This window comes from Heptranchias perlo, chromosome 16 (genome assembly GCF_035084215.1).
Source record: "Heptranchias perlo isolate sHepPer1 chromosome 16, sHepPer1.hap1, whole genome shotgun sequence".
NCBI lineage: Eukaryota > Metazoa > Chordata > Chondrichthyes > Hexanchiformes > Hexanchidae > Heptranchias > Heptranchias perlo.
In genome coordinates, this window is record NC_090340.1 from 7,171,186 (window position 1) to 7,191,546 (window position 20,361).

Below are 20,361 nucleotides of genomic sequence, written 5' to 3' on the forward strand. Positions count from 1 at the left end.
CAGACTCTACACTGTACCCTCACTAACACCATCCAATCAGAGTCTACACTGTACCCTCACTAACACCATCCAATCAGAGTCTACACTGTACCCTCACTAACACCATCCAATCAGAGTCTACACTGTACTCTCACTAACACCATCCAATCAGAGTCTACACTGTACTCTCACTAACACCATCCAATCAGAGTCTACACTGTACTCTCACTAACACCATCCAATCAGAGTCTACACTGTACTCTCACTAACACCATCCAATCAGAGTCTACACTGTACTCTCACTAACACCATCCAATCAGAGTCTACACTGTACTCTCACTAACACCATCCAATCAGACTCTACACTGTACTCTCACTAACACCATCCAATCAGAGTCTACACTGTACCCTCACTAACACCATCCAATCAGAGTCTACACTGTACCCTCACTAACACCATCCAATCAGAGTCTACACTGTACTCTCACTAACACCATCCAATCACAGTCTACACTGTACTCTCACTAACACCATCCAATCAGACTCTACACTGTACTCTCACTAACACCATCCAATCACAGTCTACACTGTACTCTCACTAACACCATCCAATCAGAGTCTACACTGTACTCTCACTAACACCATCCAATCAGAGTCTACACTGTACCCTCACTAACACCATCCAATCAGAGTCTACACTGTACCCTCACTAACACCATCCAATCAGAGTCTACACTGTACTCTCACTAACACCATCCAATCAGAGTCTACACTGTACCCTCACTAACACCATCCAATCAGAGTCTACACTGTACCCTCACTAACACCATCCAATCAGAGTCTACACTGTACCCTCACTAACACCATCCAATCAGAGTCTACACTGTACTCTCACTAACACCATCCAATCAGAGTCTACACTGTACCCTCACTAACACCATCCAATCAGAGTCTACACTGTACCCTCACTAACACCATCCAATCAGACTCTACACTGTACCCTCACTAACACCAATCAGAGTCTACACTGTACCCTCACTAACACCATCCAATCAGAGTCTACACTGTACCCTCACTAACACCAATCAGAGTCTACACTGTACCCTCACTAACACCATCCAATCAGAGTCTACACTGTACTCTCACTAACACCATCCAATCAGAGTCTACACTGTACCCTCACTAACACCGTCCAATCAGAGTCTACACTGTACCCTCACTAACACCATCCAATCACAGTCTACACTGTACCCTCACTAACACCATCCAATCAGAGTCTACACTGTACTCTCACTAACACCATCCAATCAGAGTCTACACTGTACCCTCACTAACATCATCCAATCAGAGTCTACACTGTACTCTCACTAACACCATCCAATCAGAGTCTACACTGTACCCTCACTAACACCATCCAATCAGAGTCTACACTGTACTCTCACTAACACCATCCAATCAGACTCTACACTGTACTCTCACTAACACCATCCAATCAGAGTCTACACTGTACTCTCACTAACACCATCCAATCACAGTCTACACTGTACTCTCACTAACACCATCCAATCAGAGTCTACACTGTACTCTCACTAACACCATCCAATCACACTCTGCACTGTACTCTCACTATCACCATCCAATCACAGTCTACACTGTACCCTCACTAACACCATCCAATCAGAGTCAACACTGTACTCTCACTAACACCATCCAATCACAGTCTACACTGTACTCTCACTAACACCATCCAATCAGAGTCTACACTGTACTCTCACTAACACCATCCAATCAGAGTCTACACTGTACTCTCACTAACACCATCCAATCAGAGTCTACACTGTACTCTCACTAACACCATCCAATCAGACTCTACACTGTACTCTCACTAACACCATCCAATCAGAGTCTACACTGTACCCTCACTCACACCATCCAATCAGAGTCTACACTGTACCCTCACTAACACCATCCAATCAGAGTCTACACTGTACCCTCACTAACACCATCCAATCAGAGTCTACACTGTACTCTCACTAACACCATCCAATCAGAGTCTACACTGTACTCTCACTAACACCATCCAATCAGACTCTACACTGTACTCTCACTAACACCATCCAATCAGAGTCTACACTGTACCCTCACTAACACCAATCAGAGTCTACACTGTACCCTCACTAACACCATCCAATCAGAGTCTACACTGTACCCTCACTAACACCATCCAATCAGAGTCTACACTGTACTCTCACTAACACCATCCAATCACAGTCTACACTGTACTCTCACTAACACCATCCAATCAGAGTCTACACTGTACTCTCACTAACACCATCCAATCACAGTCTACACTGTACCCTCACTAACACCATCCAATCAGACTCTACACTGTACTCTCACTAACACCATCCAATCAGAGTCTACACTGTACTCTCACTAACACCATCCAATCAGACTATACACTGTACTCTCACTAACACCATCCAATCAGAGTCTACACTGTACTCTCACTAACACCATCCAATCAGAGTCTACACTGTACTCTCACTAACACCATCCAATCAGAGTCTACACTGTACTCTCACTAACACCATCCAATCAGAGTCTACACTGTACCCTCACTAACACCATCCAATCAGAGTCTACACTGTACCCTCACTAACACCATCCAATCAGAGTCTACACTGTACCCTCACTAACACCATCCAATCAGAGTCTACACTGTACTCTCACTAACACCATCCAATCAGAGTCTACACTGTACTCTCACTAACACCATCCAATCAGAGTCTACACTGTACTCTCACTAACACCATCCAATCAGAGTCTACACTGTACCCTCACTAACACCAATCAGAGTCTACACTGTACCCTCACTAACACCATCCAATCAGAGTCTACACTGTACTCTCACTAACACCATCCAATCAGAGTCTACACTGTACCCTCACTAACACCATCCAATCAGAGTCTACACTGTACCCTCACTAACACCATCCAATCAGAGTCTACACTGTACTCTCACTAACACCATCCAATCAGAGTCTACACTGTACTCTCACTAACACCATCCAATCAGAGTCTACACTGTACTCTCACTAACACCATCCAATCAGAGTCTACACTGTACCCTCACTAACACCATCCAATCAGAGTCTACACTGTACTCTCACTAACACCATCCAATCAGAGTCTACACTGTACCCTCACTAACACCATTCAATCAGAGTCTACACTGTACTCTCACTAACACCATCCAATCAGAGTCTACACTGTACCCTCACTAACACCATCCAATCAGAGTCTACACTGTACCCTCACTAACACCATCCAATCAGAGTCTACACTGTACTCTCACTAACACCATCCAATCAGAGTCTACACTGTACTCTCACTAACACCATCCAATCAGAGTCTACACTGTACTCTCACTAACACCATCCAATCAGAGTCTACACTGTACCCTCACTAACACCAATCAGAGTCTACACTGTACCCTCACTAACACCATCCAATCAGAGTCTACACTGTACCCTCACTAACACCATCCAATCAGAGTCTACACTGTACTCTCACTAACACCATCCAATCAGAGTCTACACTGTACTCTCACTAACACCATCCAATCAGAGTCTACACTGTACTCTCACTAACACCATCCAATCAGAGTCTACACTGTACTCTCACTAACACCATCCAATCAGAGTCTACACTGTACTCTCACTAACACCATCCAATCAGAGTCTACACTGTACCCTCACTAACACCAATCAGAGTCTACACTGTACCCTCACTAACACCATCCAATCAGAGTCTACACTGTACCCTCACTAACACCATCCAATCAGAGTCTACACTGTACTCTCACTAACACCATCCAATCAGAGTCTACACTGTACCCTCACTAACACCATCCAATCAGAGTCTACACTGTACCCTCACTAACACCATCCAATCAGAGTCTACACTGTACTCTCACTAACACCATCCAATCAGAGTCTACACTGTACCCTCACTAACACCATCCAATCAGAGTCTACACTGTACCCTCACTAACACCATCCAATCAGAGTCTACACTGTACCCTCACTAACACCATCCAATCAGAGTCTACACTGTACTCTCACTAACACCATCCAATCAGAGTCTACACTGTACTCTCACTAACACCATCCAATCAGAGTCTACACTGTACCCTCACTAACACCATCCAATCAGAGTCTACACTGTACCCTCACTAACACCATCCAATCACAGTCTACACTGTACTCTCACTAACACCATCCAATCAGAGTCTACACTGTACCCTCACTAACACCATCCAATCAGAGTCTACACTGTACCCTCACTAACACCATCCAATCAGAGTCTACACTGTACTCTCACTAACACCATCCAATCACAGTCTAAACTGTACTCTCACTAACACCATCCAATCAGAGTCTACACTGTACTCTCACTAACACCATCCAATCAGAGTCTACACTGTACCCTCACTAACACCATCCAATCAGAGTCTACACTGTACCCTCACTAACACCATCCAATCAGAGTCTACACTGTACCCTCACTAACACCATCCAATCAGAGTCTACACTGTACCCTCACTAACACCATCCAATCAGAGTCTACACTGTACTCTCACTAACACCATCCAATCAGAGTCTACACTGTACTCTCACTAACACCATCCAATCAGAGTCTACACTGTACCCTCACTAACACCATCCAATCAGAGTCTACACTGTACCCTCACTAACACCATCCAATCACAGTCTACACTGTACTCTCACTAACACCATCCAATCAGAGTCTACACTGTACTCTCACTAACACCATCCAATCACAGTCTAAACTGTACTCTCACTAACACCATCCAATCAGAGTCTACACTGTACTCTCACTAACACCATCCAATCAGAGTCTACACTGTACCCTCACTAACACCATCCAATCAGAGTCTACACTGTACTCTCACTAACACCATCCAATCACAGTCTACACTGTACTCTCACTAACACCATCCAATCAGAGTCTACACTGTACTCTCACTAACACCATCCAATCAGAGTCTACACTGTACTCTCACTAACACCATCCAATCAGAGTCTACACTGTACTCTCACTAACACCATCCAATCAGACTCTACACTGTACTCTCACTAACACCAATCAGAGTCTACACTGTACTCTCACTAACACCATCCAATCACAGTCTACACTGTACCCTCACTAACACCATCCAATCAGAGTCTACACTGTACTCTCACTAACACCATCCAATCAGAGTCTACACTGTGCTCTCACTAACACCATCCAATCAGAGTCTACACTGTACTCTCACTAACACCATCCAATCAGAGTCTACACTGTGCTCTCACTAACACCATCCAATCAGAGTCTACACTGTACCCTCACTAACACCATCCAATCAGAGTCTACACTGTACCCTCACTAACACCATCCAATCAGACTCTACACTGTACTCTCACTAACACCATCCAATCAGACTCTACACTGTACTCTCACTAACACCATCCAATCAGAGTCTACAAGGTGATTTGAAGTCTTGGCAGTGATACTGCTCCAGTTTGAGAGGCTGTGCGTGGCATTACATCGATGAGGGTGCGCACTGTGCTGTGGACATGCATACCTTTTTTTGATGGGCTTTCAGTGTCACATTGGGTGGATCCACAAGGTAGGTGGCGGCTTTTACGTCACGCTGATAACAAAAGAAAACCTCGGCCTCCATGGATGAAGTATTCATTATTCTAATAATTTCCATATTTTCTGGGTAGTGCCCCTCCTTGTACCTATCGACAGAAATATAACAGAATTAGAACAATCCCTGCGACACTCAACCGATTGAGTCATGATTTTCCCCGTTTTTTATTCTCCTCTCCCGAAGGTTCTGAGTTACATGTTCAACAGGTGCATGTACCTCTAGTGACATTCTTTATGTGTGCGCCTAAACATTGAGGGCCATCGGGTTGCTCAACTATGGAAGGGATCATAGGTGCATAGGAGCAGGAGGAGGCCATTCTGCCTCTTGAACCTGTTCTGCCATTCAATTCGATCATGGCTGATCTGAATCTTATCTCCATCTACCCACCTTGGTTCCATAACCTCTAATACCCTTACCTATCAAAAATCTATCAATCTCAGTTTGTGGCCTCTGGTAACTGACCCTCCTGCCAGTGGAAACAGTTTCTCCCTATTTACTTTATCAAAACACCTCATAATTTTGAAAACTTCTATTAAATCTCCTCTTAACCTTCTCTGGTATCTCCACATAACTGAAATCCCTCATCCCTGATACCATTCTAGTAAATCTCTTCTGCAGCCTCCCTAAGCTCATCCCATCCCTCCTAAAGTGTGGTGCCCAGAATTGGACGCAATATTTCAGCTGAGGCCGAACCAGTGATTTATAAAGGTTTAGCATAACTTCCTTGTTTTTGTACTCTGAGCCTCTGTTTATAAAGCAGTATGCTTTTTTAACAGCCTGATCAACTTGTCCTGCCATCTGCAAAAATTTGTGTACGTAAACCCCAGGTCTCTTTGTTCCTGCACCCCCTTTAAAATTGTACCATTTAGTTTATATTTCCTCTCCTCATTCCTCCTTCCAAAATGCATCACTTCATACTTCTCTGCATTAAATTTCATCTGCCATGTATTTGCCCATTTCACCAGCCTATCTATGTCCTCCTGAAGTCTGTTATTATTGTCCTCACTGTTTACTACATTTCCGAGTTTCGTGTCATCTGCAAACTTTGAAATTATGCCCTGTGTCCCCAAGTCCAGGTCATTAATATGTATCAAAAAGAGCAGTGGTCCTAATATCGACCACTGGGGGACATCACTGTATACTTCCCTCCAGTCTGAAAAACAATCGTTCACCACTACTCTCTGCTTTCTGTCCCTTAGCCAATTTCATATCCACGCAGCCACTGCCCCTTTAATTCCATGGGCTTTAATTCAAGCGCTCGGAAGACATTTAAGGGAGGGTTTTGGCTCGATTCAGAATTCAGCGAACAACAAGGCCAGGACTGGCATGTCAGAGACTTTCTTTTTCTCTAATACCTCTGTGCAGGAAAGCAGTTGGTGTAGATAAGCATGCTGTCTGAGTGTGCATTATAGTGCAGTAAAACAAGAGAATGGAGCAGAGGGACAAAATTTGGAGAGAGCTTACTCTACATTGGGTTAGCCACGACACTGTATATAATTACTCCACATTTAGACTTTTATACTGTGTGCTATAAATTTACATTTTTATATATTACTAGCTGATCTCCCATGGCATTGCTCCAGGTAAGTTGGAGTAATTGGGGTGTTATCAAGAGTGTGACGGAAGTAGGTGTGACTAGAATGGCATCAGTGATGAGGGACTTCAGTTATGTGGAGAGTCTGGAGAAGCTGGGATTATTCTCCTTAGAACAGAGAAGGTTAAGGCAAGATTTGATAGAGGTGTTCAAAATAGAGTAAATAAGGAGAAACAGTTTCCAATGGCAGAAGGGTCAGTAACCAGAGGACACAGATTAAAGGTGATCGGCAAAAGAGGCAGAGGCGACATGAGGAAATATTTTTTTACGCAGTGAGTTGTTATGATCTGGAATGCGCTGCCTGGAAGAGTGGTGGAAGCAGATTCAATAGTAACTTTCAAAAGGGAACTGGATAAATACTCGAAGGGAAAAAAATTACAGGGCTATGGGGAAAGAGCAGGGGAATGGGACGAATTGGATAGGTCTTTCAATGAGCTGGCACAGGCATGATGGCCTTCTCCTGTGCTGTAACTACTTTGACACTATGATTTACAGGAAGTGCATGTTATATGTAAGACTTTCAGGGGGAAAAAATTGGATCGGGGCTGTTTTTAGGCACAGATAGTGAGATGTGCTATTACCCCGTACCCACTGACCCCTGCGCAGGCAGGATGCAAGTTTCAGCCCACCCAAGGACTCACCTGCAATCAGCGTCCCATTCCAGGCCTTGCACGTGGAATCAATGCAAGTTGCACTTTCCACCATCAGAGGGAGCTCAATCTCTTAAAGGGAGGATGTTGCATAGAAAGCTCTTAAAGGTAGCTTGTGCCTCTGATTTGCTAAAAATAACAGTATGCTGTCTGTACGGAGTCTGAACAGAGATCCGACATCGCAAGCGTAAAACACAGATGCAGGTCCCATCCCTATGTTTACACACTGATGGGTTATGTTAAAACATTGAATAAAGGTTGTGCACTACTAAATCCCATATCCTCCAATCTGCACGCCAGACCTCACCAATCTGCCGATCTGAGTTGGTACCAGACCTGCGAGAGTGCGTGCACCAAGGTTCTCTGATGATGCACTGGAGACCTTGGGTGCAAGAGGTGGACAGAAGGAGGGGCATCTCATATCTGCAGGGGGTGGGGGGGCAAGAGGCCCTCCAGACATATACTCAAAAGGCAGTGCAGGAAGAAGTTCATTGCTTTGACACGAGTGGTCAAGGTGAGTGAGGTCAACTGTCAAGTGGCGTCTCCTCCCAACTGCACCATTCACTACACCCCCATCACCCACATACCAATAAATTCTTTCAATCAGTACTCAACTCTTCCCATCAGATGCTTCCTCTCACCCTTACACATTACCACTGTTGCACACCGCCCACCCACAATTCACAGGCCACACACACTGGCAGCTATTCAACCATGACAGGCACATCACCCAGACACACATCCCGCTTTCTTGCAGGAGAAGGTGACACATATCAGGAGGCAGCAAGTGGCAGTAGAATTTAGCCCCTCAAGCCTGTTCCGCCATTCAATGAGATGATGGTGGACCTGTGACCTAACTCCATATACCCGCCTTAGCCCCATATCCCTAATACCCTTGGCTCACAGAAATCTATCAATCTCAGATTTAACTTTCACAAGTGAGCTAGCATTAACTGCCATCTGCAGAAGAGCGTTCCAAACGTCTCCCACCCTTTGCGTGTAGAAGCGTTTCCTAACTTCACTCCTGCACGTCCTGGCTCCAAATGTTGGGCTATGTCCCCGTAACCTAGTATTCAAGTCTAGGAGGCCTCCAAAAACAGTTACAAATGTCTCGGCAGCCAGAAGTAATAATCCAGCCACTAACCTGTAAATCCTGCATGGTCCCTTTAAATAGTGGTGGTGGGGGGGGGGGGGTCCTCCAGGCACTCAAAGACACGTTCAGATGGTCGGGGTTAGGACTGTGAGTTGAGTTCAGCGTTAAGTCGCAAAATGGTGTCTATCACTTTAAATCAGCGTTGCACACTGATTGAAGCCATTTTCTCCCTACTTTACATGATTCCAGCATTTGTTATCTGCGCCTCCGCTAACTTCTATACCAAGATGGCGTCCCGCGCAGGTCACGCTGGAAACGTGCGTGTGCATCCAAGACACCATCTTGGATGTTGGAGAAGCCATGTAGCGCCAAAACAACGGGCGCTACACGGCCCAATTTAGCGCCATTAATATATTAGAGTATTTTGGCCGAGAAATTCTGGCAGCACCATTTGGCCACTGGTACTCCAGTGGGGTGGAACTTCTGCCCACCACTTTATCCCGATCCCAAACCGAAGGGACAGGATCGTTTAAGCATTAGGGGCGGGTGCCTGTGCCAGTAACGGAATTACAGTGGCGTCCATTCAATGAAAGTGAGAGGATTTCTGAAAGGGGTTCCACAGGCTTGCCAGGCTAAAGATGTTAACTCTCCAGGCGTTCTCAGACAATGCTGCCTCACTGGTGGAGCTCGGAGTTCCCTCCAGGATCGACTGCCGTTTGCTTTCTGCTTTATGTTGCCCACATACAGCTTCCTGCAGCAATACCTACCACTGCTTGAAAAGGACCACATCTGCCAGGATTTAAAGAGCTATCCTCGACCCCACAGACTTGGCTCCAAACAGATATCAGGAAGTTGGGACCCGGAGGAGGAAGCACCCATTCCCCCTCCCAGTGTAGCTCTCAAGGTGAGGAAACTGGGCGCAAATTTCACCCTAATTTGCAGTCCCACCCCTTCTACACAGTTTAGACACGGTTCAGCATTCCAATGGTGTGCTCTATTATTACTCAGGTGGATGAATGGAGCTCGTTGTACCTCTCCTCAGTGGCACCTCGAGGAACCCTGACTGGGATCAGTAGCCGGGTTTGCAGAGGGCAACACTTATTTCCAAATAGCCATCCATCAACCTTACTTTGATTGGCAAAATGTTGTGACAGAGGACAGTCTTGTTACAACCACATCACCATGACTGCCAGGGTACCCGCTATTGACAGGCTGGGTCTTATACCTGTGGTCGTAGATGCTATCCCTTCCTGTTGATGTAAGCCGCTGTATCTTCAAATGGTGCTCCATAGATCGATACATACATGGAGTCATACCTTCACAAAGGAAGATGACAGTGGTTGTTGGAGGCCAATCATCTCAGCCCCAGGACATTGAGTTCCTCAGGGCAGTGTCCTAGGCCCAACCATCTTCAGCTGCTTCATCAATGACCTTGCCTCCATCATAAGGTCAGAAATGGGGATGTTCGCTGATGATTGCACAGTGTTCAGTTCCATTTACAACCCCTCAAATAATGAAGCAGTCCGTGCCTGCATGCAGCAAGACCTGGACAACATTCAAGCTTGGGCTGATGAGTGGCAAGTAACATTCGCGCCAAACAAGTGTCAGGCAATGACCATCTCCAACAAGAGAGAGTCTAACCACCTCCCCTTGACATTCAACGGCATTATCATCACCGAATCCCCCACCATCAACATCCTGGGGGTCACCATTGATCAGAAACTTAACTGGACCAGCCACATAAATATTGTGACTACAAGAGCAGGTCAGAGGCTGGGTATTCGACAGCAAGTGACTAACCTCCTGACTCCCCAAAGCCTTTCCACCATCTACAAGGCACAAGTCAGGAGTGTGATGGAATACTCTCCACTTGCCTGGATGAGTGCAGCTCCAACAACACTCAAGAAGCTCAACACCATCCAAGACAAAGCAGCCAGCTTGATTGGCACCCCATCCACCACCTTAAGCATCCACTCCCTTCACCACCGGCGCACCGTGGCTGCAGTGTGTACCATCTACAGGATGCACTGCAGCAACTCGCCAAGGCTTCTTCGACAGCACCTCCCAAACCCGTGACCTCTACCACCTAGAAGGCCAAGGACAAGGGAACACCACCACCTGCACATTCCCCTCCAAGTCACACACCATCCCGACTTGGAAATGTATCGCCGTTCCTCCATTGTCGCTGGGTCAAAATCCTGGAACTCCCCTTCCTAACAGCACTGTGGGAGAACCTTCACCACACGGACTGCAGTGGTTCAAGGCGGCTCACCACCACCTTCTCAAGGGCAATTAGGGATGGGCAACAAATGCTGGCCTTGCCAGCGACGCCCACATCCCATGAATGAATTAAAAAAAACATGAGTGCAGGGCATAGCCTCTTGCACCCTTTGGAAGCTTGTCACTCTGAAAAAGCCCTGTGCCCTCTCACTGAGAAGGTGCATCCATGGGGTGGGGAATGAAATGAAGTGGCCTGCATGAGTGAACAGTATATTAATCCATAACGGCAGAGAGACCGCTCTATCCCTGGGATAGAGCTGTGCAAGCATTTAATCCCAGAGATAAGAGCAGTTTCTCTGCTGCTTTGGATGATGGTTGGAGGGATCTCCGTTCCACAAAAGCCATTTCTTTCACCCACTGCTGCCTTGCACTTACTTGCATGTCCCGTGTTTTAAGTTGTAAACGGACTTGGTGCATTGAAGCTGTCCGTGGTCGTAGTTTGCGAGTGTCCGTGGTTTCAAGGTGCAGCTTGTATCTATTACAATGTAAGTTATTTGGGACTGTCAATAAGTGTCCTTTTTTGCAGGTGTCCATTTGTACAGGTTTCACTGTAGTACAACTACAAGGGAGATTTTATTGTGCTATTCAAGGTTCTAAAGTAAATTGAACCGTAACATTTAACAATCACAAGGAGAACAGACTCAAATTCGCAAGAGGGTAGGTAAACAGTCTAGATCCTTTACACATAGATTGATGAGTATATGGAACAGATTGGCCAAGGAGTGCAAGTTTGAGAGAGAACTGGATAAATATTTGGCCGGGAAAAGGTTTGAGGAGTTAAGAGTGGTGTAAATGCATGCTATTTGTTTCTCTCCCCTTGCTATAAATATTGTCAATCAAAAAAATTTACAAATAATTATTGATTTGTTTTCTTAAAAATCCTCACTTGTAATAACAGATGAACTGACCAACTGTAACACTTTCTCCAGTGGCCTTGACTGAATTCTTTGAGGAGGTAACAAGGAGGGTCGATGAGAGTAGTGCGTTTGATGTAGTCTACATGGATTTTAGCAAGGCTTTTGACAAGGTTCCACATGGCAGACTGGTCAGGAAACTAAAAGCCCATGGGATCCAAGGGAAAGTGGCAAGTTGGAACCAAAATTGGCTCAGGTGTTTTTGTGACTGGAAGGCCGTTTCCAGTGGGGTGCTGCAGGGCTCAGTACCAGGTCCTTTGCTTTTTGTGGTATACATTAACGATTTGGACCTAAACGTAGGGGGCATTATTAAGAAATTTGTGGATGACACAAATATAGGCCGTGTAGTTGATAGTGAGGAGGAAAGCTGTAGACTGCAGGAAGATATCAATGGACTGGTCAGATGGGCAGAAAAGTGGCAAATGGAGTTCAATCCGGAGAAGTGTGAGGTAATGCATTTGGGGAGAGCAAACAAGGCAAGGGAATACAGAATAAATGGGAGGATACTGAGAGGCGTAGAGGAAGTGAGGGACCTTGGAGTGCATGTCCACAGATCCCTGAAGGTAGCAGGACAGGTAGATAAGGTGGTTGAAAAGGCATATGGAATGCTTTCTTTTATTAGCCGAGGCATAGAATATAAAAGCAGGGATGTTATGCTGGAACTATATAAAACACTAGTTAGGCCACATCTTGAGTACTGTGCACAGTTCTGGTCATCACATTACAGGAAAGGATGTAATTGCACTGGAGAGGGTGCAGAGGAAATTTACGAGGATGTTGCTAGGACTGGAGAATTTTAGCTACAATGACAGATTGGATAGGTTGGGGTTGTTTTCCTTAGAACAGAGGAGGCTGAGGGGTGATTTAATTGAGGTGTATAAAATTATGAGGAGCCTAGATAGAGTGGATAGGAAGGACCTATTTCCCTTAGCGGAGGGGTTAATAACCAGGGGGCATAGATTTAAAGTGATTGGTAGAAGGAATGGAGTGGAAATTAGGAACATTTTTTTCACCCAGAGGGTGGTGGGGGTCTGGAACTCACTGTCTGAGAGGGCGGTGGAGGCTGAAACCCTCAACTCATTTAAAAAATACCTGGACGTGCACCTGAAGAGCCATGTCCTGCAGGACTGCGGACCAAATGCGGGAAAGTGGGATTAGGCTGGATGGCTCGTTTCTCAGCCGGCGTGGATATGATGGGCCGAATGGCCTCCTTCTGTGCCGTAAATTTTCTATGATTCTATGATTCTGTACCATTACACGTACCATTGAATCTGATGCTCTGGCTGCACTGCTACAAGGTACAGTTCTTCAGTTCTCCATCCAGTGTATAAATCACATCACCCAGGTTTGTAGATCATAAATGCTGTATGAAGCTGCAAGTTATCTGCCTGATTTTACAGTAATTGATGCTTCATGTCAATAACATCTTGCAATCTCAAAGTGATTTACCACTTCAAGCGTAAAAGAAGTAGCAATGTGTTGGCACATACATTAAACTCTGCCGACGAGAGAAGCTTGGATTTACTCTTTAGAGCAGAGAAGATTAAGGGGAGATTTGATAGAGGTGTTCAAAATTATGAAGGGTTTTGATGGAGTAAATAAGGAGAAACTTTTTTCACTGGCAGGAGGGTCGGTAACCAGAGGACACAGGTTTAAGGTAAATTGGTAAAAGCACCAGACGGGAGATGAGGAGAATTTTTTTTACGCAGCGAGTTGTTACGATCTGGAATGCACTGCCTGAAAGGGTGGTGATGATGTGGAGATGCCGGTGATGGACTGGGGTTGACAAATGTAAGGAATCTTACAACACCAGGTTATAGTCCAACAGTTTTATTTGAAAAATCACAAGCTTTCGGAGGCTTTCTCCTTCGTCAGGTGAGTGTCGAGATTCATTGAAAATTACCGCATATATCGTCATAGAACAATGCCTGGTGATTACAGATAATCTTTCCAACGGGCAGTTGGAAAGATTATCTCGACACTCACCTGACGAAGGAGAAAGCCTCCGAAAGCTTGTGATTTTCAAATAAAACTGTTGGACTATAACCTGGTGTTGTAAGATTCCTTACATTTGAAAGGGTGGTGGAAGGAGATTCAATTAGAGGCAGAGTTATCCCAGGCCAGGTACACTGAGACCAGTTCACAATGGTACTGTTGGGAGGCAGCAAGTGCCCAGCCAGGCATCTTGGCTAACAGGTGAGGTAAGTTCCCAGGAAAATAACAGTGGAAACAACAGAGGGTAAACAAGTCTTTTAAAAAATCTCTTCTGTTACAGTGCTCTACAAGTCACAGAAGCACAGAAATTAAAAACAGGAAACCATTTTATCTTGCAGTGATAGACGTCAGCACATTATGAGCCAGCTCCTAGGTGCATGCTGATTAACCATTGCATTGTTTTGCTCCATTACTTGCCTGTCCCTCGTTATTCCGCAGAGCAGTGGGCCAAACTGAAACTCCCCTGAGCTCACGATGTACTTCTTAATAGGGATTTCCCCCGGCTTCACGTTCTTCTTCCGATGTCGAAAGACAACCCTGGGAAATAAAGCAAATCAGAAGACAGATAACCATACAAGGCAGGATTCCCAGCCAGCAAACGTTAAGGCTGGCTGTCCAAAGAGATTACTTACAGCCACTGCGGCCTAGAGATTACACCATGCAGTATTATCATTCGTTTGTATGAAACTTTGCCTGCTACTTTGACAGCGTTAGCCCATTTACAAATCAGTATTTTTCTCCCTTGTGAATACTTCTAAAAAGTAATCATTCATTAATTCTATTACTTTCTCTTCATCAGCAATTATTCCACCACTTTTATCCTTTCAGAGTTCTTTCTCCTTAACGATTCTTTCACCGTTGTATGAAAAAGTTTTGATTTTGTGCTTAACCAGCTTTGCTATTCATTTCCGGTGACCTCTTTCGTTTTACCTTTGGAAGTTCTCAGCCAGCTAGCATTTTGAAGAAAGGAGGGACAGAGAAAACAGGGCAGTTAGCCTGACATCAGTAGTTGGGAAAATGCAGGAATCTATTATTAAGGAAGTGGTAACAGGGCACTTAGAAAATCATAATATGATTAGGCAGAGTCAACATGGTTTATGAAAGGGAAATCGTGTTTGACAAATTTATTAGAGTTTTTTGAGGATGTAACTAGCAGGGCAGATAAAGGGGAACCAGTGAATGTAATATATTTAGATTTTCAAAAGGCATTCGATAAGGTGGCACATAAAAGGTTGTTATGCAAGAAAAGGGCTCATGGGATTGCAGGTAACATATTAGCATAGATAGAGGATTGGTTAACGGACAGAAAATAGAGAGTAGGAATAAATGGGTCATTTTCAGGTTGGCAGGCTGTAACTCGTGGGGTGCCGCAAGGATCGGTGCTTGGGCCTCAGCTGTTTACAATCTATATTAATGACGTAGATGAAGGGACCGAGTGCAATGTATCCAAGTTTGCTGACGATACAAAGTTAGGTGGGAAAGTAAGCTCTGAGGAGTCTGCTAAGAGATATAGACAGGTTAAGTGAGTGGGCAAGAAGGTGGCAGATGGAGTATAAAGTGGGGAAATGTGAGGTTATTCACTTTGGTAGGAAGAATAGAAAAACAGAATATTTTTTAAATGGTGAGAAACTATTAAATGTTAGTGTTCAGAGGGATTTGGGTGTCCTCGTACAAGAAACACAAAAAGCTTGCATGTAGGTACAACAAGCAATTAGGAAAGCAAATGACATGTTGGCCTTTGTTGCAAGGGGGTTGGAGTACAAGAGTAAGAAAGTCTTACTACAATTGTACAGGGCTTTGATGAGACCTCACCTTAAGTACCACATACAGTTTTGGTCTCCTTACCTAAGGAAGCATATACTTGCCTTAGAGGCGGTGCAATGGAGGTTCACTAGATTAATTCCTGGGATGAGAGGGTTGTCCTATGAGGAGAGGTTGAGTAGAATGGGCCTACACTCTCTGGAGTTTAGAAGAATGAGAGGTGATCTCATTGAAACTGATAAGATTCTGAGGGAGCTTGATGGAGTAGATACTGAGAGGATGTTTCCCCGGCTGGAGAGTCTAGAACTAGGGGGCATAGTCGCAGGATAAGGGGTCGGCCATTTAAGACTGCGATGAGGAGGAATTTCTTCACTCAGAGGGTTGTGAATCTTTGGAATTCTCCACCCCAGAGGGCTGTGAGTGCTGAGTCGTTGAGTATATTCAAGGCTCAAGGCTGAAATAGATAGATTTTTGGACTCTAAGGGAATCAAGGGATATGGGGATTGGAATTGAGGTCGAAGATCAGCCATGATCTGATTGAATGGCGGGGCAGGCTCGAGGGGCCGCATGGCCTAATCCTGCTCCTATTTCTTATGTTCTTATTACCCCACCTCCGCTAAAAGTTCTCCCACTCCCTTGTCCCTGTAAGAAAGGCTTGCAGCATTTATATAGCACTTTTCATGACCTCAGGACATCCCGCAGAAAACTCTCACAAACAGCAATGTGATAATGACCAGATAACCTGTTTTTTAGTGATGTTGGTTGAGCGATAAATATTGGCCAGGAAACCGGGGCGAACTCCCCTACTCTTCTTCAAAATAGTGCCATGGGATCTTTTACGTCCACCTGAGAGGGCAGATGGGGCCTCGGTTTCATATCTCATCTTAAAGATGGCACCTCTGACAGTGCAGCACTCCCTCAGTACTGCACTGGACTGTCAACCTACATTATGTGCTCAAATTCCTGGAGTGGGATTTGAACCCACAACTTTCCGACTCAAAGGCAAGAGTGGTACCACTGAGCCGAGGCTGTAGCTTTGTATCTAGGTTTTCTTCCTTATCTCCATTATAATAGCTCCATTCATCCATTTGGGAACAGCTACATTAACGCATTCCACTTTATCTTGAGTATACACACATGGGGTAATTTTACAAGTTCACATAGCCCACTGGCCGCAGATATTGAGAAATGTTGGGCATGCTGCCCTCAATTTCCCTGTCTATTCATTTTCATGCATGGAAAATAAAGGTCAGTTTGCAACCAAAGCCTAGCTTTATATATCCAACTTCAGCAGGTTATGGGACAGTAGGGTTGCCAACTCTGTTTGGACATATTCCTGGAGGTTTAATCACATGACCTCTTACCTCCAACTGCCATGCCCAGTCAAGCAGCCTTTGATCTTATCTCCAAGGTTTTTAAAGCTAATAAACAAAAGTTTTCAAAGAAAATGAAAAAAAATTACCCAATTTTTTTATAATGCTACTATGGCCCTGATATTCACTCGGAGCCGGGAAGAGAGCAGGAGGAAGATTTTTGGACTTGAAACCCAGAAGTGAAGTTAAGGGGACTGATTCTGCTGTTTCAACTTGATCTCAACATTTTCCCTTCCGGGTTTCGTGTCTCCAAGTTATGCAGCGGGCATACTGCGCACCTGCATGACGCGATCTCAAATCCACTATTTAAAAGGCCAATGGAAAAACAGAATTTGGAGGAGCCAGGAGGAATTTACCATGGATTTACAAAGAGCAAGGCCAGCGCCAGATTCAATGATGCTTCCTTTGAAGTACTGCTGGGTGCAGTGAGGAGCAGGAGGGACATAATTTTCCCCAGAAATGGGCGGAAGAAACTTGCTTCTGTTACCAAGAAGGCATGTCTTGAGGAGGCTGAAGAGGTGAGCAGCAGGAGCATGGTGCCTGGGGGCCATCGTTGAAAATGAGAATGATTGAGGTACAGCTGCATCTTTGCGAGGTACTGGCAAACGGGTCACGCACACTCTCCACAATAGCGGAGAGGATGGAGGAGTCCAACTCCAACAGTAGTGGATTGTTGTCGCTGGTAATTGCGAGAATGTCTGACATGAAGAGAGTGGCCGCCTCCATTGAGCTTCAAGCACGGCTCTCAAATGAGTTTCTGCAGGCCATGACCATGGCATTGCAGGAGGTGTCTGCCGCCTGAAACAGGATACAGATACCTTATCCATGGCTTACAACGCTTCACTGATCTGCACCAACCTGCTCTCCAGCAGAGTGGTAGGAGTGATATGGCACTGGCCCACGAGAGGGATGATGGCAAAAAGGAACATGAAAGTGGGAACTCTACTTAATGCACTCTCATATCTCACCAGCTGCTCCCCCCATCAACCAGTACCCGACATGTTGCCTCCTCTGCTGGTGGCCGAGTCTGCCCCTGCCCCTCACGGGCTCCAAAACGCAGAGGTCATAGGCCAAAAGCATCTCAGCAGTTGTGGCAGGAATCTGAGCAGCCTGCCCCTACGTCTGTTGAAGCCACGTAGAAGCGGTAAGAAGCGTAAGTTGTGAGTGCAAAAGACAAGGCTGAAGCGTTTGCAACCATCTTCAGCCAGATGTGCCGAGTGGATGATCCATCTCAGCCTCCTCACAATATCCCCACCATCACAGAAGCCTGTCTTCAGCCAATTCAATTCACGCCACGTGATATCAAGAAACGGCTGAGTGCACCGGATACAGCAAAGGCTATGGGCCCCGACAACATCCCGGCTGTTGTACTGAAGTCTTGTGCTCCAGAACTAGCCGCGCCTCTAGCCAAACTGTTCCAGTACAGCTACAACACTGGCATCTACCCGACAATGTGGAAAATTGACCAGGTATGTCCTGTCCACAAAATGCAGGACATCAGCCTAATCTCAATCATCAGCAAAGTGATGGACGGTGTCGTCGACAGTGCTATCGAGTGGCACTTACTCACCAATAACCTGCTCACCGATGCTCAGTTTGGGTTCCGCCAGGACCACTCAGCTCCAGACCTCATTACAGCCTTGGTCCAAACATGGACAAAAGAGCTGAATTCCAGAGGTGAGGTGAGAGTGACTGCCCTTGACATTAAGGCAGCATTTGACCGAGTGTGGCACCAAGGAGCTCCAGTAAAATTGAAGTCAATGGGAATCAGGGGGAAAACTCTCCAGTGGCTGGAGTCATACCTCGCACAAAGGAAGATGGTAGTGGTTGTTGGAGGCCAATCATCTCAGCCCCAGGACATTGCTGCAGGAGTTCCTCAGGGCAGTGTCCTAGGCCCAACCATCTTCAGCTGCTTCATCGATGACCTTCCCTCCATCATAAGGTCAGAAATGGGGATGTTCGCTGATGATTGCACAGTGTTCAGTTCCGTTCGCAACCCCTCAGATAATGAAGCAGTCCGTGCCCGCATGCAAGATCTGGACAACATCCAGGCTTGGGCTGATAAGTGGCAAGTAACATTCGCGCCAGACAAGTGCCAGGCAATGACCACCTCCAACAAGAGAGAGTCGAACCACCTCCCCTTGACATTCAACGGCATTACCATCGCCGAATCCCCCACCATCAACATCCTGGGGGTCACCATTGACCAGAAACTTAACTGGACCAGCCACATAAATACTGTGGCTACAAGACCAGGTCAGAGGCTGGGTATTCTGTGGCGAGTGACTCATCTCCTGACTCCCCAAAGCCTTTCCACCATCTACAAGGCACAAGTCAGGAGTGCGATGGAATACTCTCCACTCGCCTGGATGAGTGCAGCTCCAACAACACTCGAGAAACTTGACACCATCCAGGACAAAGCAGCCCGCCTGATTGGCACCCCATCCACCACCCTAAACATTCACTCCCTACACCACCGGTGCACTGCGGCTGCAGTGTGTACATCCACAGGATGCACTGCAGCAACTCACCAAGGCTTCCTCGACAGCACCTCCCAAACCCGTGACCTCCACCACCTAGAAGGACAAGAGCAGCAGGCATGTGGGAACAACACGACCTGCACCTTCCCCTCCAAGTCACACACCATCCCGACTTGGAAATATATCGCCGTTCCTTCATCGTTGCTGGGTCAAAATCCTGGAACTCCCTTCCTAGCAGCACCGTGGGAGAACCGTCACCACACGGACTGCAGCAGTTCAAGAAGGCGGCTCACCACCACCTTCTCAAGGGCAATTAGGGATGGGCAATAAATGCTGGCCTCGCCAGCGATGCCCACATCCCATGAACGAATAAAAAAAAGTTCAAGTTATTGTAATTTACCAAGGCTTTGCACACGGATGTTTGAAAAAATGTTATGTTGTGAAATTTCCTTGTTTTGTATAAGCACATAAAATGCATTGATTAGCACGATTTCCATGTCTTGCCCATTATTGCGTC

General features: G+C 45.8%; 1 protein-coding gene across 1 annotated transcript in view; it reads right to left on the reverse strand.

Annotated features, from left to right (window-relative positions):
* The window catches only part of hydin (HYDIN axonemal central pair apparatus protein), a 1,099,250-nt gene that overhangs the window by 373,866 nt on the left and 705,023 nt on the right, over positions 1-20,361 (reverse strand). Inside the window, exons 54-55 of the mRNA XM_067997614.1 lie at positions 14,648-14,767; positions 5,633-5,792 (exon numbers count right to left, since the gene is read on the reverse strand). Of these exons, the coding sequence (XP_067853715.1) occupies positions 5,633-5,792; positions 14,648-14,767 (280 nt within the window). The remainder of the gene's footprint in view (positions 1-5,632; positions 5,793-14,647; positions 14,768-20,361) is intronic.